The sequence below is a fragment of the Myxocyprinus asiaticus genome, chromosome 30, assembly GCF_019703515.2.
Source record: "Myxocyprinus asiaticus isolate MX2 ecotype Aquarium Trade chromosome 30, UBuf_Myxa_2, whole genome shotgun sequence".
In the NCBI taxonomy this organism is placed as follows: Eukaryota; Metazoa; Chordata; class Actinopteri; order Cypriniformes; family Catostomidae; genus Myxocyprinus; species Myxocyprinus asiaticus.
Window position 1 is genome coordinate 1,122,677 of NC_059373.1, and position 20,035 is coordinate 1,142,711.

A 20,035-nucleotide genomic window follows, 5' to 3' on the forward strand; every position below is an offset into this window, starting at 1 on the left:
TTTGGTGTCGCCCATCTGTCTGCTGCGTTTTGCCATCTTGTGTCTCAGAGACTGTATTTACAGCTTTATCCATCTCATTTTATTACTGTTGTGATGTAATGTGACACAGGTGGCGAAACACACCAGCTTGTGTTTAAAGAGTGCAAATTGTGGTATTGCTGAGAGAAATTTTTAGGTTTCTAATTAAGAAAAAATAAAAATAATGACAAACTGATTGCATTCTTTAAATACATCACAGCTTGTTTTGGATGTTGTTATTATTTAGAGTAAACAGTTTTTTTTAAATTCCTACAGATTTTTTTGCTCCTTTCTTTCTTTCGTCCTTTTTAATATGTTTTGGTATTTTTGTCTTTTGTCCTGCAGTGTGTTCTACCTTTAACTTTCATGATAACATTTAAAGGGATAGTTCACCTCAAATGTTATGATCATTTACTCACCCACAAACCCAAATTCTTAAATTCTTTTGTGGTGAATAAACATGCATGTCCACACCCAGCCGGACAGGTCAAATCAACAGCATCACCTCATGTTATTCCAAACCCGTACAAACCCTTCTGTGCAACACAAAAGGACATTTTAGACAGAACGTCTGAGCTTCTGCACCGCAAAAAAATCATTTTCTTACTGAGCATTTTTGTCTTATTTTCCAGTTAGTTTTCAGAGAAATCTAACAGAAATCTAACAGAATTTAGTGCAGTTTTTGCATAATAACTAATTAATTAAATAAATAAATAGATAATTAAATATTGCCCAGTGGAGCAAGGAATATACACTTGTTTTCCCCTATTGACAAATTGTCCTGGGCCAATTCGAGTCCCGCGGCTCTGCGGTATCGTTACAAGCACAAATGTGTGTTCCAGTGAGACACTTACAATGGAAGTCAATGGGGTCAATAATCTGTAAACATTAAAATAGTATAGACACAAGACATAAACAATATGTGTGTTAGCATGATTTTACTGTGATAAAATCACTTACTAACCACATCTGTGGAAAGATATAGACAATTTTACAACTTCGTTGCCATGACGATGTAATGTCAACAAATCCTAAAATGATGATTTAATCAACTTTACAGCTCAAATAATACACGTTTTAACAGAAGAATTAATGTAAGGACTTTTGTCAAAGTAAAAGCTTCACATTTCTGCCTTTAAACCTCCAAAAATTGCCCCCATTGACTTCTGTTGTAAGTGTCTCACTGGAACCTCCATTTTTGCTTTTTTTTTTTTTAAAGAAAATAATTATTATTTTTTGCGTTAATCAACATTATGCCACAAATTCTGTCGATTGAGCTTAACTCAGAGTATTCCCTTAATCTCCGACTCTGTGGACCTGCTGGCAGGTCCAAAAGGGGCGCTGTGTCACGAAAAAAGTTTACGCTTAAATTGTTCTAGTTCCCGGACAAAAGTCAGGCAGTATGTGCTATCGTTCGAAAGCTTAGAATCTGAACTTTTCATAGGTAACCATCACTTCTGCATTTGTTACATAAAATAACAAAATAAGGCCTGAAAACGTCCACATCGCAAATAAGCGCCACCTAGTGGTAATGTGGTAGAAATATTACAATTAATATAAACATTTTCATGTAGTACTTTAATAGACAAGTCATATATCAAATGAAAGCTCTCATTCTCATGAATGTGACTGTACACTTCAATCCAAAGCGAAATCGATCTTGTTTCAAGAATGTTCAGATATTTTTACTGGAATATAAATAAGACAAATATACTCAGTACAGAAATGTAGGACAGTGGGTGGTGATTTTTACTGCCAAGTTCTTAAAAGGACAAAAAAAAGCACCATAAAAATCATTAAAGCTGTCACTGTGACTTCCAAGTCTTGAGGGTGATTAAATGTTGACAAGAAAATTAAATTTTTGGTTGAAATTCTTCTTTAAAAAATGTAAAGATTAACTGAAATAAAAGCACACCTGAATCCAGTGGGTTTAAGTAAGTCATGACATTGTGATTGTCAAATTTCATCTCTGCATCTGTGAGTGCAGGTGTTGGACGAGAAAGATGAAGTTCTCCGTGAGCTGGAGGCGCAGGTGGACTATCTGCGGAGCGAACAGGAGCGTCTGAAGAGGAACAGCGAGGAGGAGGTGGACCAGCTGAACGCCGTCATCGAGAAACTCCAGCAGGAGCTGTCGCACATCGAGCACAAACAACCTCAGGAGGACGAGACACCCGGTGTGAGGGAAGAGTACGACGAGATGAAGCAGAAGATGGATGAGGTCACGAGAGAACTTGACACGCTGAAGGCCGACCACAGCTCGCTGAAGAGCAGATACGAGAGTCTGCAGGAGGAGGCGTTCGCTGAGAGAGACTCTGAGACGGTTGCGGCGCTCGAGGAGGCGCTGAGGGAGAAGACGGCAGCGTTTGTGGTGGTCCAAGCTCAAGTTCAGGCTCTTGAGGATAGCGCTGGGTCGAGGGTGAAGAGTTTGAGTCAGCGCGTGGAGGAACTGGAGATCTGTGTGGAAGAAAAAGACTCGGAGCTTCGCGCCTGCAGACTGAAGGTGGAACAAGCGCAAACCAATGCTGAGGCTCTTTACCGTAAAGTCGCCGAGCTTGAGGAGAATCTCAGGGAGAGGGTGGCCGCCGTGCTGGTCAGTCAAGCGCAGCTCGGAGCCGTTCAGAGCCAAACCAAAGAGCTCCACGCTGAAGATGTCACATCAGAAGTGATGGGCCTCAGCGCGCAGCTGGAGTCTGAGGACGCAGACTCTACACCAGCCTCAGGAGGGAAGATGAGCCTCCTGATGGAGAAGCTGAAGGAGCTGGAGGAGGGATTGAACGGGATGCAGAAGGATCAGGAGATGCAGAAGCAGTTGTTGAGCAGCTCTGAGGAGGAAGTGCAGGAGTATGAGAGGAGGTTAGCTATGCTCATGGAACGTCTCGAACAAATGAGAACCAAACCGGCCCAACACAGACCGCTACCATCTGCTGAGGTGTGTTCAGTTCAACTTAACTGACTTCTATACATGATAACTTGTCTATTATCAAAGTCAGTTTTATTGTCGAAATGCTGTTTCATTAAACATTAAGAAATATTGCATGTCCTCCTGAGACCAAGCCATTAATTTAGGATTTTATTAGGGCTCTCAATTGATTAATAATCGAATTATTACATGATTTACTGGTTATTCACAATCAATCACATTTATCAATATGTGACTAGAAAGGCCCCTGAATAAAAATATTTCACAAAATAATGATAAAATGATTAGAAATAATAATATCTGTAAAAACACATGAAGTAACCAAGTGTAAATACCCAAAGAGTGTTTGTTTACATTTGAAAGTTTGACCAGTCTTGGCCCGTTTGAACATTCCGTTAATGGAATTCTGGGATTTTGGGGATAGTTTGAAAAGTCAAAGTTTGGTGGATGTATCTTGAAAACTCTAAGGCTGTGTCCGAAATCGCTCACTTGTTCACTCATTCACAATTTCCTATATTGTGGATGTTTGAGAGTGCGATATCAGGCAAGGAGTGAATGAAATGAGTGAATTCAGACGCTGACGTATACACGGAGCGCCGGAGATGACACAGAATCAACTTCATCACATATGAACTTTTATCTTACATGTAGGATGATAATAATAATCATAACAACAAATATAATAATTGTTATTCTTATAAAATGGTATATACAATAAACCTTCATTCTGTGTCATGTTTAACCCATTAATATATGTTTTCATAATGATAAAAATATTAATAATAAAAAATACCAACAAGAATAAAAACAATAAATACACACATAAATCTGTTGTGCTCAAAACTTTGCATACTCTTGGAGAATTGGTAATATATGTACCATTTTTAAAGAAAACATCTTATGGGATTCATATTCAACTGTAGGTTATAACAGAATGGCACAATCATAAAACAAAACATGGCAACAAAGAAAAAAATGAAATGACCCCTGTTCAAAAGTCTGCATACCCTTAGTTCTTAATACTGTGTATTGCCCCCTTTAGCATCAATGACAGCGTGCAGTCTTTTGGAATAGTTGTCTATTAGGCCCCAAATTCTTGCAGGTGGTATAGCTGCCCATTCGTCTTGGCAAAATGCCTCCAGGTCATGCAAAGTCTTTGGTCGTCTTGCATGAACCGCACGTTTGAGATCTCCCCAGAGTGGCTTGATGATATTAAGGTCAGGAGACTGTGATGGCCACTCCAGAACCTTCACCTTTTTCTGCTGTAACCACTGGAGGGTCAACTTGGCCTTGTGCTTAGGGTCATTGTCATGCTGGAAAGTCCAAGAGCGTCCCATGTGCAGCTTTCGTGCAGAAGAATGCAAATTGTCTGCCAGTATTTTCTGATAACATGCTGCATTCATCTTGCCATCAATTTTCACAAGATTCCCCGTGCCTTTAGAGCTCACACACCCCCAAAACATCAGTGAGCCACCACCATGCTTCACAGTGGGGATGGTATTCTTTTCACTATAGGCCTTGTTGACCCCTCTCCAAACATAGCGCTTATGGTTGTGACCATAAATCTCTATTTTGGTCTCGTCACTCCAAATTACAGTGTGTCAGAAGCTGTGAGGTGTGTCAAGGTGTTGTCGGGCATATTGTAACCGGGCTTTTTTGTGGCATTGGCGCAGTAAAGGCTTCTTTCTGGCAACTCGACCATGCAGCTCATTTTTGTTCAAGTATCGTCATATTGTGCTCCTTGAAACAACCACACCGTCTTTTTCCAGAGCAGCCTGTATTTCTCCTGAGGTTACCTGTGGGTTTTTCTTTGTATCCTGAACAATTCTTCTGGCAGTTGTGGCTGAAATCTTTCTTGGTCTACCTGACCTTGGCTTGGTATCAAGAGATCCCTGAATTTTCCACTTCTTAATAAGTGATTGAACAGTACTGATTGGCATTTTCAAGGCTTTGGATATCTTTTTATATCCTTTTCCATCTTTATAAAGTTCCATTACCTTGTTACGCAGGTCTTTTGACAGTTCTTTTCTGCTCCCCATGGCTCAGTATCTAGCCTGCTCAGTGCATCCACGTGAGAGCTAACAAACTAATTGACTATTTATACACAGACACTAATTGCAATTTAAAAAGCCACAGGTGTGGGAAATTAACCTTTAATTGCCATTTAAACCTGTGTGTGTCACCTTGTGTGTCTGTAACAAGGCCAAACATTCAAGGGTATGTAAACTTTTGCTCAGGGCCATTTGGGTGATTTCTGTTATCATTATGATTTAAAAAGGAGCCAAACAACTATGTGATAATAAATGGCTTCATATGATCACTATCCTTAAATAAAAGACAGTTTTTTTGCATGATCAGTCATATTTTCAAAATCAATGCCAAAATGTCACAATTTCTGCCAGGGTATGCAAACTTTTGAGCACAACTGTATATTTATAAGTGACTGGTTAAGTGCTCATGGAACAGATGTGTTTTTAGTTGTTTTTTGAAGACCGAGAGTGAGTCAGCTTCATGGATGGAGTTGGGAAGGATATTCCACCAATGTGGTACAGTGAAACCGAAAGTCTGGGAAAGTGTTTTGGTGCCTCTTTGTGTTGGTACAACAAGGTGACGTTCCTTAGCCGAACGCAGGCTTCTAATGGGCACGTAGCTCTGCATAAATGATTTTAGGTATGCTGGAGCAGACCCAGTGACTGTTCTGTAAGCCAGCATCAGAGCCTTGAATTTGAAACGTAAATCAACCGGCAGCCAGTGAAGAGAGACAAGGAGTGGTGTAACGTGCTCTCTTTGATTTATTAAAGACCAGATGTGTTGCTGCATTCTGGATCATTTGCAGGGGTCTAATTGCACATGCAGGGAGGCCTGCAATGAGAGCGTTACAGTAGTCCAGTCTAGTTATGACAAGTGACTGAACAAGACGTTGTGTGGCATGTTCAGAGAGGAAGGGTCTTATCTCCTGATATTGTAGAGTGTAAAGCGACATGATCGTGCTGTCTTTGCGATGTGGTCTGTGAAATTTAGTCTGTTGTCGATGGTTACCCCTAGATTTCTGACCGTTTTGGAAGGCGTTACTGTAGTTGAACCCAGCTGAAAGGTGATGTTGTGTTCAACAGCAGGGTTGGCTGGAAAGACCAGGAGTTCAGTCTTGGCTGGGTTAAGTTGCAGGTGGTGTTCTTTCATCCAGGCTGAGACGTCTGCCAAACAGGCCAAGATTCGAGCAGTCACTGTGGTGTCGTTGGGCTGGAAAGACAAGTAGAGCTGTGTGTCATCAGCGTAGCTGTGGTAAGAGGACCCATGTGCCTGAATGATGGGTCCCAGTGATGTTGTGTATATAGAGAAGAGAAGTGGCCCAAGCACTGAACCCTGCGGTACCCCAGTAAGCAGCTGATGTGACTTGGACACCTCACCTCTCCAGGCTACCTTGAAGGACCTACCTGAGAGATAGGAATTAAACCATTCAAGCACAGTTCCTGTGATGCCCAGCGAGGAGAGGGTAGAGAGTAAGATCTGATGGTTGACTGTGTCAAAGGCTGCAGAAAGGTCCAGCAGAATCAGGACGGATGATCTGGATCTAGCTCTCGCCTGTCCCAGTGACTCAGTGACAGACAGCAGGACAGTCTCAGTGGAGTGTCCACTTTTGACTGATTGTCATCCAGCAGCTTGTTCTGCGAGAGATAGGCAGAGATCTGATTGAAAACTGCCCTTTCAAGAGTTTTCGCCATGAATGTGATGAGAGAGACTGGTCTGTAGTGTTCTACTTGTGTGGGTTTTTTAAGCAGCGGGGTTACTCGAGCCTGCTTAAATGTAGTGGGGAAAATGCCTTTAAGTAGAGATTTGTTAATTATGTGTGTGAGTGCAGGTAGGATGGACGGAGAGATGGTTTGGAGAAGGTGGGAAGGAATGGGGTCAAAATAATGCACTATATAGTGGATAGGGGGCAATTTCGGACACAGCCTAGGAGTTTTTTGGTCTTGGTTTAGGGATTTTGAAAAATAAAATAAAATCTATGTTGGCTGTTATTCTGCAAACTTTATTTAGGGTTTTTTCAAAATCCCTAAACTGAGACCAAAATTTGTAACACTGACTCCTCCCAAGAGTTTTCAAGCTACATCCACCAAACTTGCCACATACCTGTAGACTGTTCTGGAATAGTGTGCTTTGTATTTTCTAACTGATTGAACTTACAGTTTTTGCACAGCGGAGGAAAAAATTATGGAAAAACCCCATAGACTTATATTGACAGAATGTTTAAAAGGGCCAACAGAATGCTCACTAATTCAAACTCCAGCTGTCAAAAATTTAAATGTAAACAAACCCACAAAATAACTTTAATCTGCTTTAAGTTGCTCTCTATCTATCTATCTGTATATCTATCTGTCTGTCTGTCTGTCTATATGTCTGTCTGTCTGTCTGCCTGTCATCAGTCTTTTCTGTCTGTCTGTCTGTCTATATGTCTGTCTCTCTGTCATCATTCTTTTCTGTCTGTCTGTCATCAGTCTTTATCTATCTGTCTATCATCATCATCATCATCAGTCTTTTCTATCTGTCTGTCTGTCTGTCATCAGTCTTTATTTTCTATCTGTCTGTCATCAGTCTTTCTTTTCTGTCTATCTATCATCATCAACATCATCATCAGTCTTTATTTTCTATCTGTCTGTCTGTCTGTCATCAGTCTTTATTTTCTATCTGTCATCATCAGTCTTTTCTGTCTGTCTGTCTGTCATCAGTCTTTTCTGTCTGTCTATCTATCATCAGTCTTTCTTATCTATCTATCTATCTATCTATCATCATCATCATCAGTCTTTTCTATCTGTCTGTCTGTCTGTCATCAGTCTTTTTTTTTCTATCTGTCTGTCATCAGTCTTTCTTATTTATCTATCTGTCTATCATCATCAGTCTTTTCTGTCTGTCTATCATCAGTCTTTTTTTTCTGTCTGTCTGTCATCATTCTTTTCTGTCTGTCTGTCATCAGTCTTTCTTATCTATCTATCTATCTATCTATCATCATCATCATCAGTCTTTTCTATCTGTCTGTCTGTCTGTCATCTATCTATCATCAGTCTTTCTTTTCTTTCTATCTGTCTGTCTGTCAATCTATCATCATCAGTAGTCTTTCTTTTCTGTCTGTCTGCCTGTCTGCCTGTCTGCCTGTCTGTCTGTCTGTCTGTCTGTCTGGCTATACAAACGTAAAACTTGTAAAACTAGTTTAAACTTCCAGACATAGGTGACCGAGACGTGTAAAAAAACATAAAAGTAAATATTCCTTATGATCCGGGGACATGCGTAATTGCATTTTTTAATGCATTATTTTTATATAATGAACTGCACTGAATTAACGTGTTAGTTTGACAGCCCTAGTTGTTATATTTCACTGAGGCCCTAAATGGCCACGACAGCTTGTCCTTGCTGTTACAGTATTTGATTGATTTTCCTATTGTTTCTTCTAAATAAACATATCAAGAAACAATTTTCAAAGCAGGATATGATTTAAGAAATATATGGATTTCTTCGATGCCCTCTGTGAAGTGACATCAGGACTCAGTACATGTGTTTTTACCGATCGGGTAAAACTAAATAAAAAAAACATATTTCTTTAGAACAAGTGAGATTTTTCGATTAAATTAGATTTCTGTGCCAGAGTGCACAATTGTTAGAATAATTGTCACAATAATAACCTACTTACAGTTCAGGAGCCATAATACACAAAACATTTAGTGTTTTCTGACATTGTGTTCCCCCTCAGGTGTCAGGGGTCAGCTCCATGTCAGAGCTGCTAGAGGAGCTGCAGGAGGTCAAAGGTGAAGCTGCATCCACTAAACAGGAGCTGAACAGCTACAGAGAATTAAGCCATAAACTGCAGCAGGAGATCGAGGTACAAAACGCACGTTCTGCTGTAGATCCAACTCAAAAATCAACACAATGTGCTTCAGTGCAGAAATATGAATAGATTTAAAGCTATAGTTCACACAAAAAAAATCACACTGCTCTTTTCCATAAAGTTAAAATAGTTTTAATTTGATCTATTCAACCAGATATATCAATCAAACAATGTTTTGCATCCTTTTGATGATATTCCTCAGTGAATCAGACTTGCCGTTTTTGCTACTACAGAGATGCTATTAAGTATGAGAGAGAAATGTTGCTGATAATATTGTTAACGTTTTCATCACCAGATGAAAGAAAGCACTATTGCACAGCTCCAGACGGCCCTCGGTCAGGTGAGACATCAAACTTTGGCTTAAATGTGTTACGGCTCATTACATCTGCACATCAGCTGAGCCCTCACTTCCTGTGTGTGTCCTCAGGTGTCAGCAGGCTCGCATGAGGAAGGCGATGCTGCTGCTAAACTTCTCCAGGAACTGCAGGAGGTCAGAGGTCAGATGGTGAGCACACAGCAAGAACTGGACAGCAACAAGGACCAGAGCGCCACACTGCAGGAGCTGCTGCAGGTATTCACTGTTTATCACACCATCAGTGAGGAAACACCTGCACATTCTTGATTATTCTTTTCATCGTTTTCATGTTCTTTTTTTAAGGAGAGAGAGATGAGCATCGCTCTACTGAAGGATCAGCTGCACAGGGTAAGACTCTTACGGTCACATCCACTGTATCTGTACACGCTCTGATTTCATTTTCAATAATGGAAAGTCATTGAAGATGAAGGGAACGCACTGACAAACAGTTGACCTTTAACCTTTGGTAATATCTCAGCATGCCTCACAAGAGGGTCCGGATCAGTCCACATCAGAGCTGCTGCAGGAGCTGCAGGAGGTCAAAGGTGAAGCTGCGTCCACCAAAGAGGAGTTGAACAGCTACAGAGAGCGCAGTCTCAAACTACAGGAGGAGATCGAGGTACTGAAGCACCGTTTCCCTCTAGTGTTTCATGATGGAACTGCAGCGGCTTCATGCGTTTGTGAAACAAATGCCAACAGCAAATTATGTTAAAGTACAACAGAAATAAAAGAAAGTCAATCAAATAAACCAAACAAAATATAATAAATAAATAAATAATCAAATGAAAAATAAAACAAAATAAAAATAAAATGTAACAAAATAAAGATAAATAAATAATAATAAAAAAAAAAATTTAAATATATAATATAATAAAATAAACTAAATAAAATAAAATAAACAAAATAAAATTAAAATTAAAATATAACCAAATAAAAATAAAATAAATAAAAAATAAAAATAAACAAAATAAAATATATAATATAATTAAAAAAAATTAAAAAAAAGAAAAAAAAAAGAATAAAATTAAATTAAATAAAAAAATAAGATAAAAACAATTAAATTGTAACACCTTGGTCTAAATTTTTTATGGATGCTTCTTCAACTAGTAAGTAAAGTCTGTGTACATGCATTACAAGGGATTTATGTCATTTTTGTCATGTAAATTCATTTCCAGCACATCTCAAATTCTGCATTGTGTTTAATATATTTCTGTGCTGAAAATGATGCTGATGGGAATGACATTTTTTTTTTTCAAATAAAATGACCGACTCTGCCTTGACGGCCAATAAAAATATTTGATATTTTTCTCATATTTCATCTCAAGCGTGCTCTTCACTGACACTTTTGTCCACTTGGTTAACAAGTACACTAACATTTGAACAAACTTTATTAGGGGTGAAATTGTTTGGTTGTTTGTGTAAATTATGCAACAGAATTATAAAGTGATATAAATATTGAAATGGTTAATGTTCATTTTACTCTGTTTAAATGATCATCCTTTTAAATAAGTAATAATTTGTATTTTTATAATGTATTTTCATAGTTTAATATTGAGGGTCTCGGACAAGACTAAAACTATAAAAATAAACTATAAAAAATAGACATGAAAGGCATTTGAAAAAATAAATGATGATGGCCTAGTGAAGTTTCTGGTTGAATTTTAATGAGACCTTCATATAACCAAAAAAAATCAACTCCTGGGATCTGAAAGTGCCCGAAGTTGAAGAAACACCCGTATAGACCATTTCAAGAATTAGAACGGTCCAAACGTATTTCCGGATCCTTTCAACAAAGTCTCTTTTTCAAGGTAAGTTAGTCCACTCGGCGGCTGTTTTTGGAACGCTTTTGGGCAGTTTGGGGAGCTATTTTTCTATGTAAACTATGTCATGAAGGTGCAATGCCTATCTACTTGAATGGGGAAAGACCGAAATCTCCAAAATGGTTGGTCAAGATTACGATAAAAGAACATGTTTCAAATAAGCAGTAAAATCTGACAATGCCTTGGAGAGGCATTTATTTAAAATGTCCAAAACAAAGGGGAATTTGGGGATTCGTAGTGGATAGGGCTACGTGAAGGAAGAGTAGTGAAGACGGGAAGGACCAGGTGACAGTGGGAAGGGTCCCGGCGGCCGAGGTGCGTTGGGCGACGGCTTCACTAAAGCGGCCCGGCTTCCCTGGGCCTCGGTACTTGAGGGGAATAGCGGTCCAGCATCCTGGCCCATTGGCCGCGACGCGTGCTCAATCCCCGGCATCGCATCTAACTTGCATCAGGGTTCCGTGGTGCGGGTCCGGCAACACATCTAACTCGCACCGGACCCTCCCTGCACCGTCCCTGGACCTTGCGAAGACGCCAGCAGGTAGAGACCGGTCTCCCTAGGAGAGGCGCTCTGTGTTTAAAGGCGGGACTTCTTTTCTACATCCATTGGTCAATGGCTGCTGTTGGGCGTTCCGTGTCCCGTCTCTGCTAAATAGTCTGTTTTGACAAGCAGGAAATGTTCATGGAACAATGTGATCACTTGACGTACAGTCTTAACGTAACAGTCAGTTGAATAATCTAAAAATCTCTTGTCTTTATTATAGCTAATACTGTGCTTGTCTCAGATGTTCCATTTGTTTTTGGAATTTAAGATTGTTTGAAAACCTTCCTTAAACTTACAGGTCAGAGATGCGTCCATCACTCAGTTAAAGGAGGAAGTTGAGGCGCTGCAGGGCACTTTGATCAAATACAGCAATGAGCCACTACAACAACAGCCGTCATCTCACCCTAAAAAGAAAGGAAACAGACATGGAGACAAAAGAGAGAATCATGGGAACAATGAAAGTGGTGGCACGAGCAAAGTCCCACCCCTGCTGTCCTACAGAAACTCCCCTGACCAATCAGAGCTCTCCACCTCATCGCTGAATGTGACGTCTCGCACATCTCATGTGGACGTGGGGACGCAGGCTGAGCTGTCCAGACCTGAGGACATGGAGGAGATGATCGCAAGCTACGCGGAGAAGATCGGACAGATGCAGGAGCTCCACGCGGATGAGATCATGGACATGGAGACCAGACACATCACAGAGAGCGAGAGCCTGAAGAGAGAGAACCAGCAGCTGGAGGACGAATGCCGAGCGCTCCGAGACGCCATAAACAAACTCAGAACTGCTGAGGTGAGACAGGCATTAGACATTCATGAGATAAACTGCTAAAGAACAAGTTACTTATAAAGTAAACATGGAACGGCATTTACAACACATTTGACTGCCATGATGTGTAGTATTTCTGTGTAGTGAATAATGTTGGGTGGGGCTTGAGATGTTCTATCAGGATTTGATTGGTTTGCCACCATTATGCTTTGATATTGTTGGTAAATAATATTTCCCCCTGCCCATTAAGTTTTAATTACATCAGCAGAAAATGGTGGAGAAAGTTTGATGAAAGTTTTTTCCCTGCAGAATAATGATGAATTATGCACAATTAAAAAGACATTTAAAGCGCCACTCAAAGAGTTGTGTATGTGTTGCTTAGCATGTTGTTAGGCATCGCTAGCATGTTTAACATGTAGTTAGGAATTGCTAGCATGATGCTAGGCATTGCTTGCATGTTTTAATGTAGCTAGGTGTTGTTAGCATGTTGCTAGGCATTGCTAGTATGTTTAAGCATGTAGTTAGTTGTTGTTAGCATGTTGTTAGGTATTGTTAGCATGTTTAACATGTAGCCAGGTGTTGCTAGCATGTTGCTAGGTATTGTTAGCATGTTGTTAGGTATTGCTAGCATGTTTAAGCATGTAGCAAGGTGTTGTTAGAATGTAGCTAAGTGTTGCTAGCATGATGCTAGGCATTGCTAGTATGTTTAAGCATGTAGCTAGGCATCGTTAGCATGTTTAACGTAGCTAGGAATTGCTAGCATGATTCTAGGCATTGCTTGCATGTTTACCATGTAGCTAGGAATTGCTAGCATGATGCTAGGCATTGTATGCATGTTTAATGTGTTTCTAGCATATTGCTAGGCATTGCTAGTATGTTTTAGCATGTAGCTAGTTGTTTGTAGCAAATAGGTAGGTGTTGCTAGGCATTGTTAGCATATTAAAGATGTAGCTAGCATGTTGCTTGGTATCGCTAGCATGTTTAAACATGTAGCTAGGTGTTGTTGGGATGTTGTTAGGTATTGCTAGCATGTTTAAGCATGTAGCTAGGTATTGTTAGCATGTTACTAGGTATTGCTAGTATGTTTAAGCATGTAGCTAGGTGCTGTTAGCATGTTGCTAGGCATCGTTAGCATGTTTAACGTAGCTAGGAATTGCTAGCATGATTCTAGGCATTGCTTGCATGTTTAACATGTAGCTAGGAATTGTTAGCATGATGCTAGGCATTGCTTGCATGTTTAATGTGTTTCTAGCTTATTGCTAGGCATTGCTAGTATGTTTTAGCATGTAGCTAGTTATTTGTAGCAAATAGGTAGGTGTTGCTAGGCATTGTTAGCATATTAAAGATGTAGCTAGCATGTATAAACATGTAGCTAGGTGTTGTTGGGATGTTGTTAGGTATTGCTAGCATGTTTAAGCATGTAGCTAGGTATTTTTGGGATGTTGTTAGGTATTGCTAGCATGTTTAAGCATGTAGCTAGGTATTGTTAGCATGTTACTAGGTATTGCTAGTATGTTTAAGCATGTAGCTAGGTGCTGTTAGCATGTTGCTAGGCATCGTTAGCATGTTTAACGTAGCTAGGAATTGCTAGCATGATTCTAGGCATTGCTTGCATGTTTAACATGCAGCTAGGAATTGCTAGCATGATGCTAGGCATTGCTTGCATGTTTAATGTGTTTCTAGCATATTGCTAGGCATTGTTAGTATGTTTTAGCATGTAGCTAGTTATTTGTAGCAAATAGGTAGGTGTTGCTAGGCATTGTTAGCATATTAAAGATGTAGCTAGCATGTTGCTTGGTATCGCTAGCATGTTTAAACATGTAGCTAGGTGTTGTTGGGATGTTGTTAGGTATTGCTAGCATGTTTAAGCATGTAGCTAGGTATTGTTAGCATGTTGCTAGGTATTGCTAGCATGTTTAACATGTAGCTAGGAATTGCTTGCATGTTTTAACATGTAGCTTGGTGTTGTTAGCATGTTTAAGCATGTAGCTAGGTGTTGTTAACATCTTGCTAGGCATTGTTAGCATGTTTAAGCATGTAGCTAGGTGTTGTTAACATGTTGCTAGGCATTGTTAGTATGTTTAAGCATGTAGCTAGGTGTTGCTAGCATGTTTTTGCCTGCTGGCCCAAGTGAAAATATTTTGTGATTTACAATACCACAATATGTTGGTGCTGAGATACAAGTGTTGCAAGTTTGTGTAGCTTCAGATAATCTTCAGGTAACAGAATTTAACAGCACAAATGTCTGTTATTGTTTTTTTTTATCAGGGTCCTTCAGCGAGAACGTCAGAACGGCCTGCAGTCTCTCCGTTTAAAGACGGATATGCCAGCGGTAAGATAATGTATTCATGACTCAAACAATGAAAAAGAGAGTCAATTTTTATGGATGATTTGTGTGAACTGATTCAAATCAGCGGCTTACTGATTCATTTGAGTCCCGGCACAGAAGTTACTGTGTAGGGCTGCAACAACGAATCGATAAAATCGTTAATTATCATTAATGAAAATAATTGGCAACGAATTTCATTATCGGTTAGTTGGATATATGTAGCCAGCACAGAGAAGCTCCATCAGTGACGTCTCTTTACAACTCAGTGAAAATGCGTTGCATGATGAAACTCGTTTGAAAAATGGACACAAATTGAAGCGGAATAAACTCGACCCAAGTCATAATAATAATAATAATAATCACACAAAAAAAACATTTTGTGAGAGTATTGAATCGTTTTTAATCAGTGTAAACATTTGTATTAGTTGTATTTAGTGTAAATTAATTTTAAAACTATTTTAATACTGTACAGTGGTCATTTATAGAAGTGTTTTGTGTACCCACTTGCAGTCGTTAAATTGTATTGTATCATATGAACATTTGTATATTATATATAATTTAATATTGCCATTGAATCAGCTATCGACCACCTTACTTTATAACTGCCAACAACTGCTATTGAAAATCCCATATTGTTTGGCTACTCAGTAGTGTGTATTCTGATGTTCATATGCTCTCATGTTGTGTGTGTAACAGACAGCAGTTCAGACTGGAGTCAGCGCACAGGTCACGATCTTCCTCACCTACAGCAGGAGTTCAGAACTAGACCTGAAGGGGCACAGAGAGACATCGAACCGGACGTCCTGCCCGACAGTATCAAGGTGAGGAAAATATCTGACTATAGAATGAACAGAACGAGTGAATGAAGAATCAAACAGATCGTAACTCTCCCTCTCACAGGCTCTGCTGCGCGAGGTTCATCAGGAGGGCATGCAGGTTCTGTCTTTGTCTGAATTACCGCTGTCCGAGGCGAATGCAGCCGGCGCACAGCTCCCCCCTCAGGCCTGGAGCGAAGAGAGAGATGCGCTCATCAACACCGTAGAGTCCCTCAAATCACTCATCGGCAAATTACAGACAAACACTGACACACAGGTGAGCTTATACACGCAAGCTTCCAACTTATACGTGAAACGACATTCTCAGCGCATTCAGCTTCTGTAACGTTGGAAATAATGTGGGGTAGGACTTGATTCTGTCCATCATATGTAATAAGAGAAGTCTTTTAATGCAGCATTTGGAAATATTTATTTTTCCGATTTTATTTTATTATTCGTTTTTTGTCAACAGTGGTCATTATGGCCAAACAGTTCAATTTTCGTTTCATCAGACCAGAGGACATTTCTCCAGAAAGTAAGATCTTTGTCCCCATGTGCACTTGCAAACTGTAGTCTGGCTTTTTTATGGTGGTTTTGGAGCAGTGGCTTCTTCCTTGTTGAACAGCCTTTCAGGTTATGTCGATATAGGACTCGTTTTGCTGTAGATATAGATACTTGTGTACCTGTTTCCTCCAGCATCTTCACAAGGTCCTTTGCTGTTGTTCTGGGATTGATTTGCACTTTTCACACCAACTTTTTGTCTCCTTCCTGAGCGGTATGATGGCTGCGTGGTCTCATGGTGTTTATACTTGTGTACTATTGTTTGTACAGATGAACGTGGTACCTTCATGCATTTGGAAATTGCTCCCAAGGATGAACCAGACTTGTGGATGTCCACAATTTTTTTTTTTCTGAGGTCTTGGCTAATTTCAGTTTGGTAGACAGTGTATTAACTGATTATTATTTTATACTGATATGTAGAGCAAACGCTAAAACGGTACTGTCTCTTTAAGAAAACCGGCACTTCCCTCTGATCTGTATCAGGCCACGTTTTGATTTGGTTGAACAAGTCATGCTGCTTCTTTATTACAATTACATGTTTAAACTGACTGTAAAGAGCAGAAAGGACATTTCGTCTTTGAACACAATAGATGGCGAGTCAAACCAGACAGCTTCATGATGTTATTATATAGCCAATATTTATATTTTCAATAATAAAAAAATAAATTTTCATTGAAGTAACAAAGCAAGCCAGAGCTGTAGCAACCATTATAATCTGGGGTGGGGTCATATCCCCCATACTTCTAGAAAATTTATGAAATGAAACATTATATTTAAATTTTTTACGAAATTATACATTAGCCTATTTTTTACGTTTTGTCGGCCGTACAAGGAAATAGTAGGCAGCAGCCTAAATGACACCTTTATGACCCATCAGAAGCCTCCATCAACCGGTCGGTTCACCAGTGAACAGAACCAGCGCACAAGCGGTTAACAGTACAGGTGGTAAAATCGGTAAATGATGGAAATATTTTTGAACGTTATCTCTATCAAAAACCCCCAAGAGTTTCTTAGTGAACCCCCGTTTGGGAAACCCTGATTTAAGCGATTACATTTTGTTGAAACATTATGAGAACAAATATCTATTTCTATGATGACTCATTTATCAAGCACAGTACGACCAGAGACATTCCTACGACCAGGAAGTTCATGTTGTAATTTTTAAAGAGAACTGCGTCCAGTGTTAAAGGGATAGTTCACCAAAAAATGTAAATTCTGTCATCATTTACTCACCCTCATGATATATCAGGTGTGTCTGACTTTCTTTCTTCACCAGAACACATTTGAAGAAAAATAGAAAAATATCTCAGCTCAGTAGGTCCTTAAAATGCAAGTGGATGGTGATCAGAATTTGAAGCTCCACAAATCACAGACAGTCAGCATAAACGGCACCCATACGACTCCCGTGGTTAAATTAATGTCTTCTAAAGCGACACGATCACTTTTGGTGTGAAAAAAGATCAATATTAAAGTCTAAATCATCTCAGGACGAATCTCAGTTGCCTCCGCGTCTGAGACCCTCAATCCGTGCATCTTATCACGTGACTCGTTGTGCATGACACCGCGGAGACTCACAGCATGTGGAGGCTCATGCTACTCTCCACGATCCACACACAACTTACCACACACCCCATTGAGAGCGAGAACCACTAATCACGACCACGAGGAGGTTACCCCATGTGACTCTACCCTCCCTAGCAACTGGGCCAATTTGGTTGCTTAGGAGACCTGGCTGGAGTCACTCAGCACGTCCTGGATTCAAACTCACGACTCCAGATGTGATAGTCAGCGTCAATACTCGCTGAGCTACCCAGGCCCACTAGAGTTTATATGTTTGTATGTATGTATATACGGTTGCATTTGCACTGGAAGCTTCTGTTGCCATGACAAATTCCTAAATAAAGCCCCTAAATTCTGCTGAGAGTACTATACTCTTAATTGATAGCTAAAAGCGTCATGAAATTATCCAAAATAGCATGCAAGGGGTGGGGAATGCACCCAGTTTTAATGAATGAACGATGTCATTCTGCGCACACAGATTCCGTCGGGGCCTGCATATGACTGGCGTGCAGAGCTGCTCTCAGCCGTTCAGCAGGTGTTTGTTCAGGAGCGAGACATGCTGAAGAACATTCTTTACTCTCATCTGGAGCGTGTGGACATCGCTGATGCTGTAGTTCATCTCAACCAGCTGGAGAGGGCGCTAGCGGAACAGGTCAGCCATTGGCTTGAGAGAAAAAGCCCGTTTTATCTACAGACAGGTTCCTTGTTTAACACGTGTGTTTGTGTTGTGTGCAGGATGTTCGTCACAGGGAGCTGATGGCAGGGTTGTGTTCTGCAGACAGAAACAGTCTGATCTCAGAGATCCATCAGCTCAGAGCTCAACTCGACACACTCGTCTCAGACGCCCCGAACACATCACACGCACTCCACCATGTGGACAACGCAGGTATAGCAATGATCAAACTATTTGTGTTTCTCCAGCTCTCCTCTTAAGTTTTTTCCCTAACCGGCTGCAAAACAAAACTGTTATGCAACAAGACCATTTCTCTCCCAATTACATATATGTATACTTCACTCTGTGATACTAATTGGGGGTACTCTTTTATACGAAACAAACACAAACCTCTAACTACACATTATTTCAATATAAATGTACAGCCTATTAAGAAAAACTTTGCTAACTAGTCTATTGGATAATAGCAGCAAAATTAAAACCCACTGTCTTTTATTTTGACGGTCGGATCACTCCAGGAAGTCCTGTAAGTGTCTGTTTGTGGGCTAGTTCACTGTAGTTTAATTTGCTTCTTATTCAATTCAAAAATACCCGTCTTTGAATAAAATGCACGATTCATATGGACTACTTTTATGGTTCTTTTATGTCAGTTCTGGAGCTTGACAGTAACGAACATGACTAACACACAGTATCGGATTTATTTTTTGACATTTTTATGAAAAGTGCATTTTGTTCAGGTCATGTTGAGTAACCCTGAGAAAACTTCTTGATATTCGTGACTCAAAAAGTCATGATATTTTTCGCCTTTAAAAATATGTTGGAAAAACGTAATGGTGAAGTTGTTCACTCATGCATTCAAGGACACTATTTCAGTACCTTTTTACATGATGGTTGCACCGCATGACATTTTTATTTTAGAAAATGCTTACATTTTTTTCAAAAATGTGTCAAATCAGCATGAACTCAAAGATGACATTTCTATGAACTTGACGTGTTTTAAACTATATTTTTTAAAACATTTCACATTTTTAACACCTCGGACAACCTTATATGTCAGTGACCCATATGTGGTTATTTCAGGAGCTCGTGTTGTTTAATCTTACATAATAAACATATTCATCTTTAATATCTTTGATACATGTTTTTGTGTTGTTTTTGATTTTCTCCCCAATTTCTCATGCCCATTTCCCAATGCACTCTAAGTCCTCGTGGTGGCGTAGTGACTCACCTCAATCCGGGTGGCGGAGGACGAATCTCAGTTGCCTCCGCGTCTGAGACTGTCAATCCGCGCATCTTATCACGTGACTTGTTGAGCGCGTTACCACGGAGACGTAGCGTGTGTGGAGGCTTCACGCTATTCTCCGTGATCCACGCACAACTCACCACGCCCCCCACCGAGAGCGAAAACCACATTATAGCGACCACAAGGAGGTTACCCCATGTGACTCTACTCTCCCTAGCAACCGGGCCAATTTGGTTGCTTAGGAGACCTGGCTGGAGTCACTCAGCATGTCCTGGGTTCGAACTCATGACTCCAGGTGTGATAGTCAGCGTCTTTACTCGTTGAGCTACCCAGACCGCCCCTTTGATACATGCTTTAATAACTAAGTAGTGTGTGCATTTTTCAAAATATATGAACGTTTGTTTAAAGTAGAGTCACATGGGGTAACCTCCTCGTGGTCACTATAATGTGGTTCTCGCTCTCGGTGGGGCACGTGGTGAGTTGTTTGTGGATGCCACGGAGAATAGTGTGAAGCCTCCACACACGCTACGTCTCCGCGGTAACACGCTCAACA

General features: G+C 40.1%; 1 protein-coding gene across 8 annotated transcripts in view; it reads left to right on the forward strand.

Annotated features, from left to right (window-relative positions):
• akap9 (A kinase (PRKA) anchor protein 9) overlaps positions 1-20,035 on the forward strand; it is a 121,681-nt gene that overhangs the window by 85,178 nt on the left and 16,468 nt on the right. For all 8 annotated transcript variants that reach the window (XM_051664056.1, XM_051664060.1, XM_051664057.1 and 5 more), the window contains 12 exons: positions 2,006-2,947; positions 8,682-8,810; positions 9,112-9,156; positions 9,244-9,387; positions 9,475-9,519; positions 9,650-9,790; positions 11,831-12,325; positions 14,570-14,633; positions 15,327-15,451; positions 15,531-15,722; positions 18,045-18,218; positions 18,302-18,452. In XM_051664056.1, the coding sequence (XP_051520016.1) occupies positions 2,006-2,947; positions 8,682-8,810; positions 9,112-9,156; positions 9,244-9,387; positions 9,475-9,519; positions 9,650-9,790; positions 11,831-12,325; positions 14,570-14,633; positions 15,327-15,451; positions 15,531-15,722; positions 18,045-18,218; positions 18,302-18,452 (2,647 nt within the window). The remainder of the gene's footprint in view (positions 1-2,005; positions 2,948-8,681; positions 8,811-9,111; positions 9,157-9,243; positions 9,388-9,474; positions 9,520-9,649; positions 9,791-11,830; positions 12,326-14,569; positions 14,634-15,326; positions 15,452-15,530; positions 15,723-18,044; positions 18,219-18,301; positions 18,453-20,035) is intronic.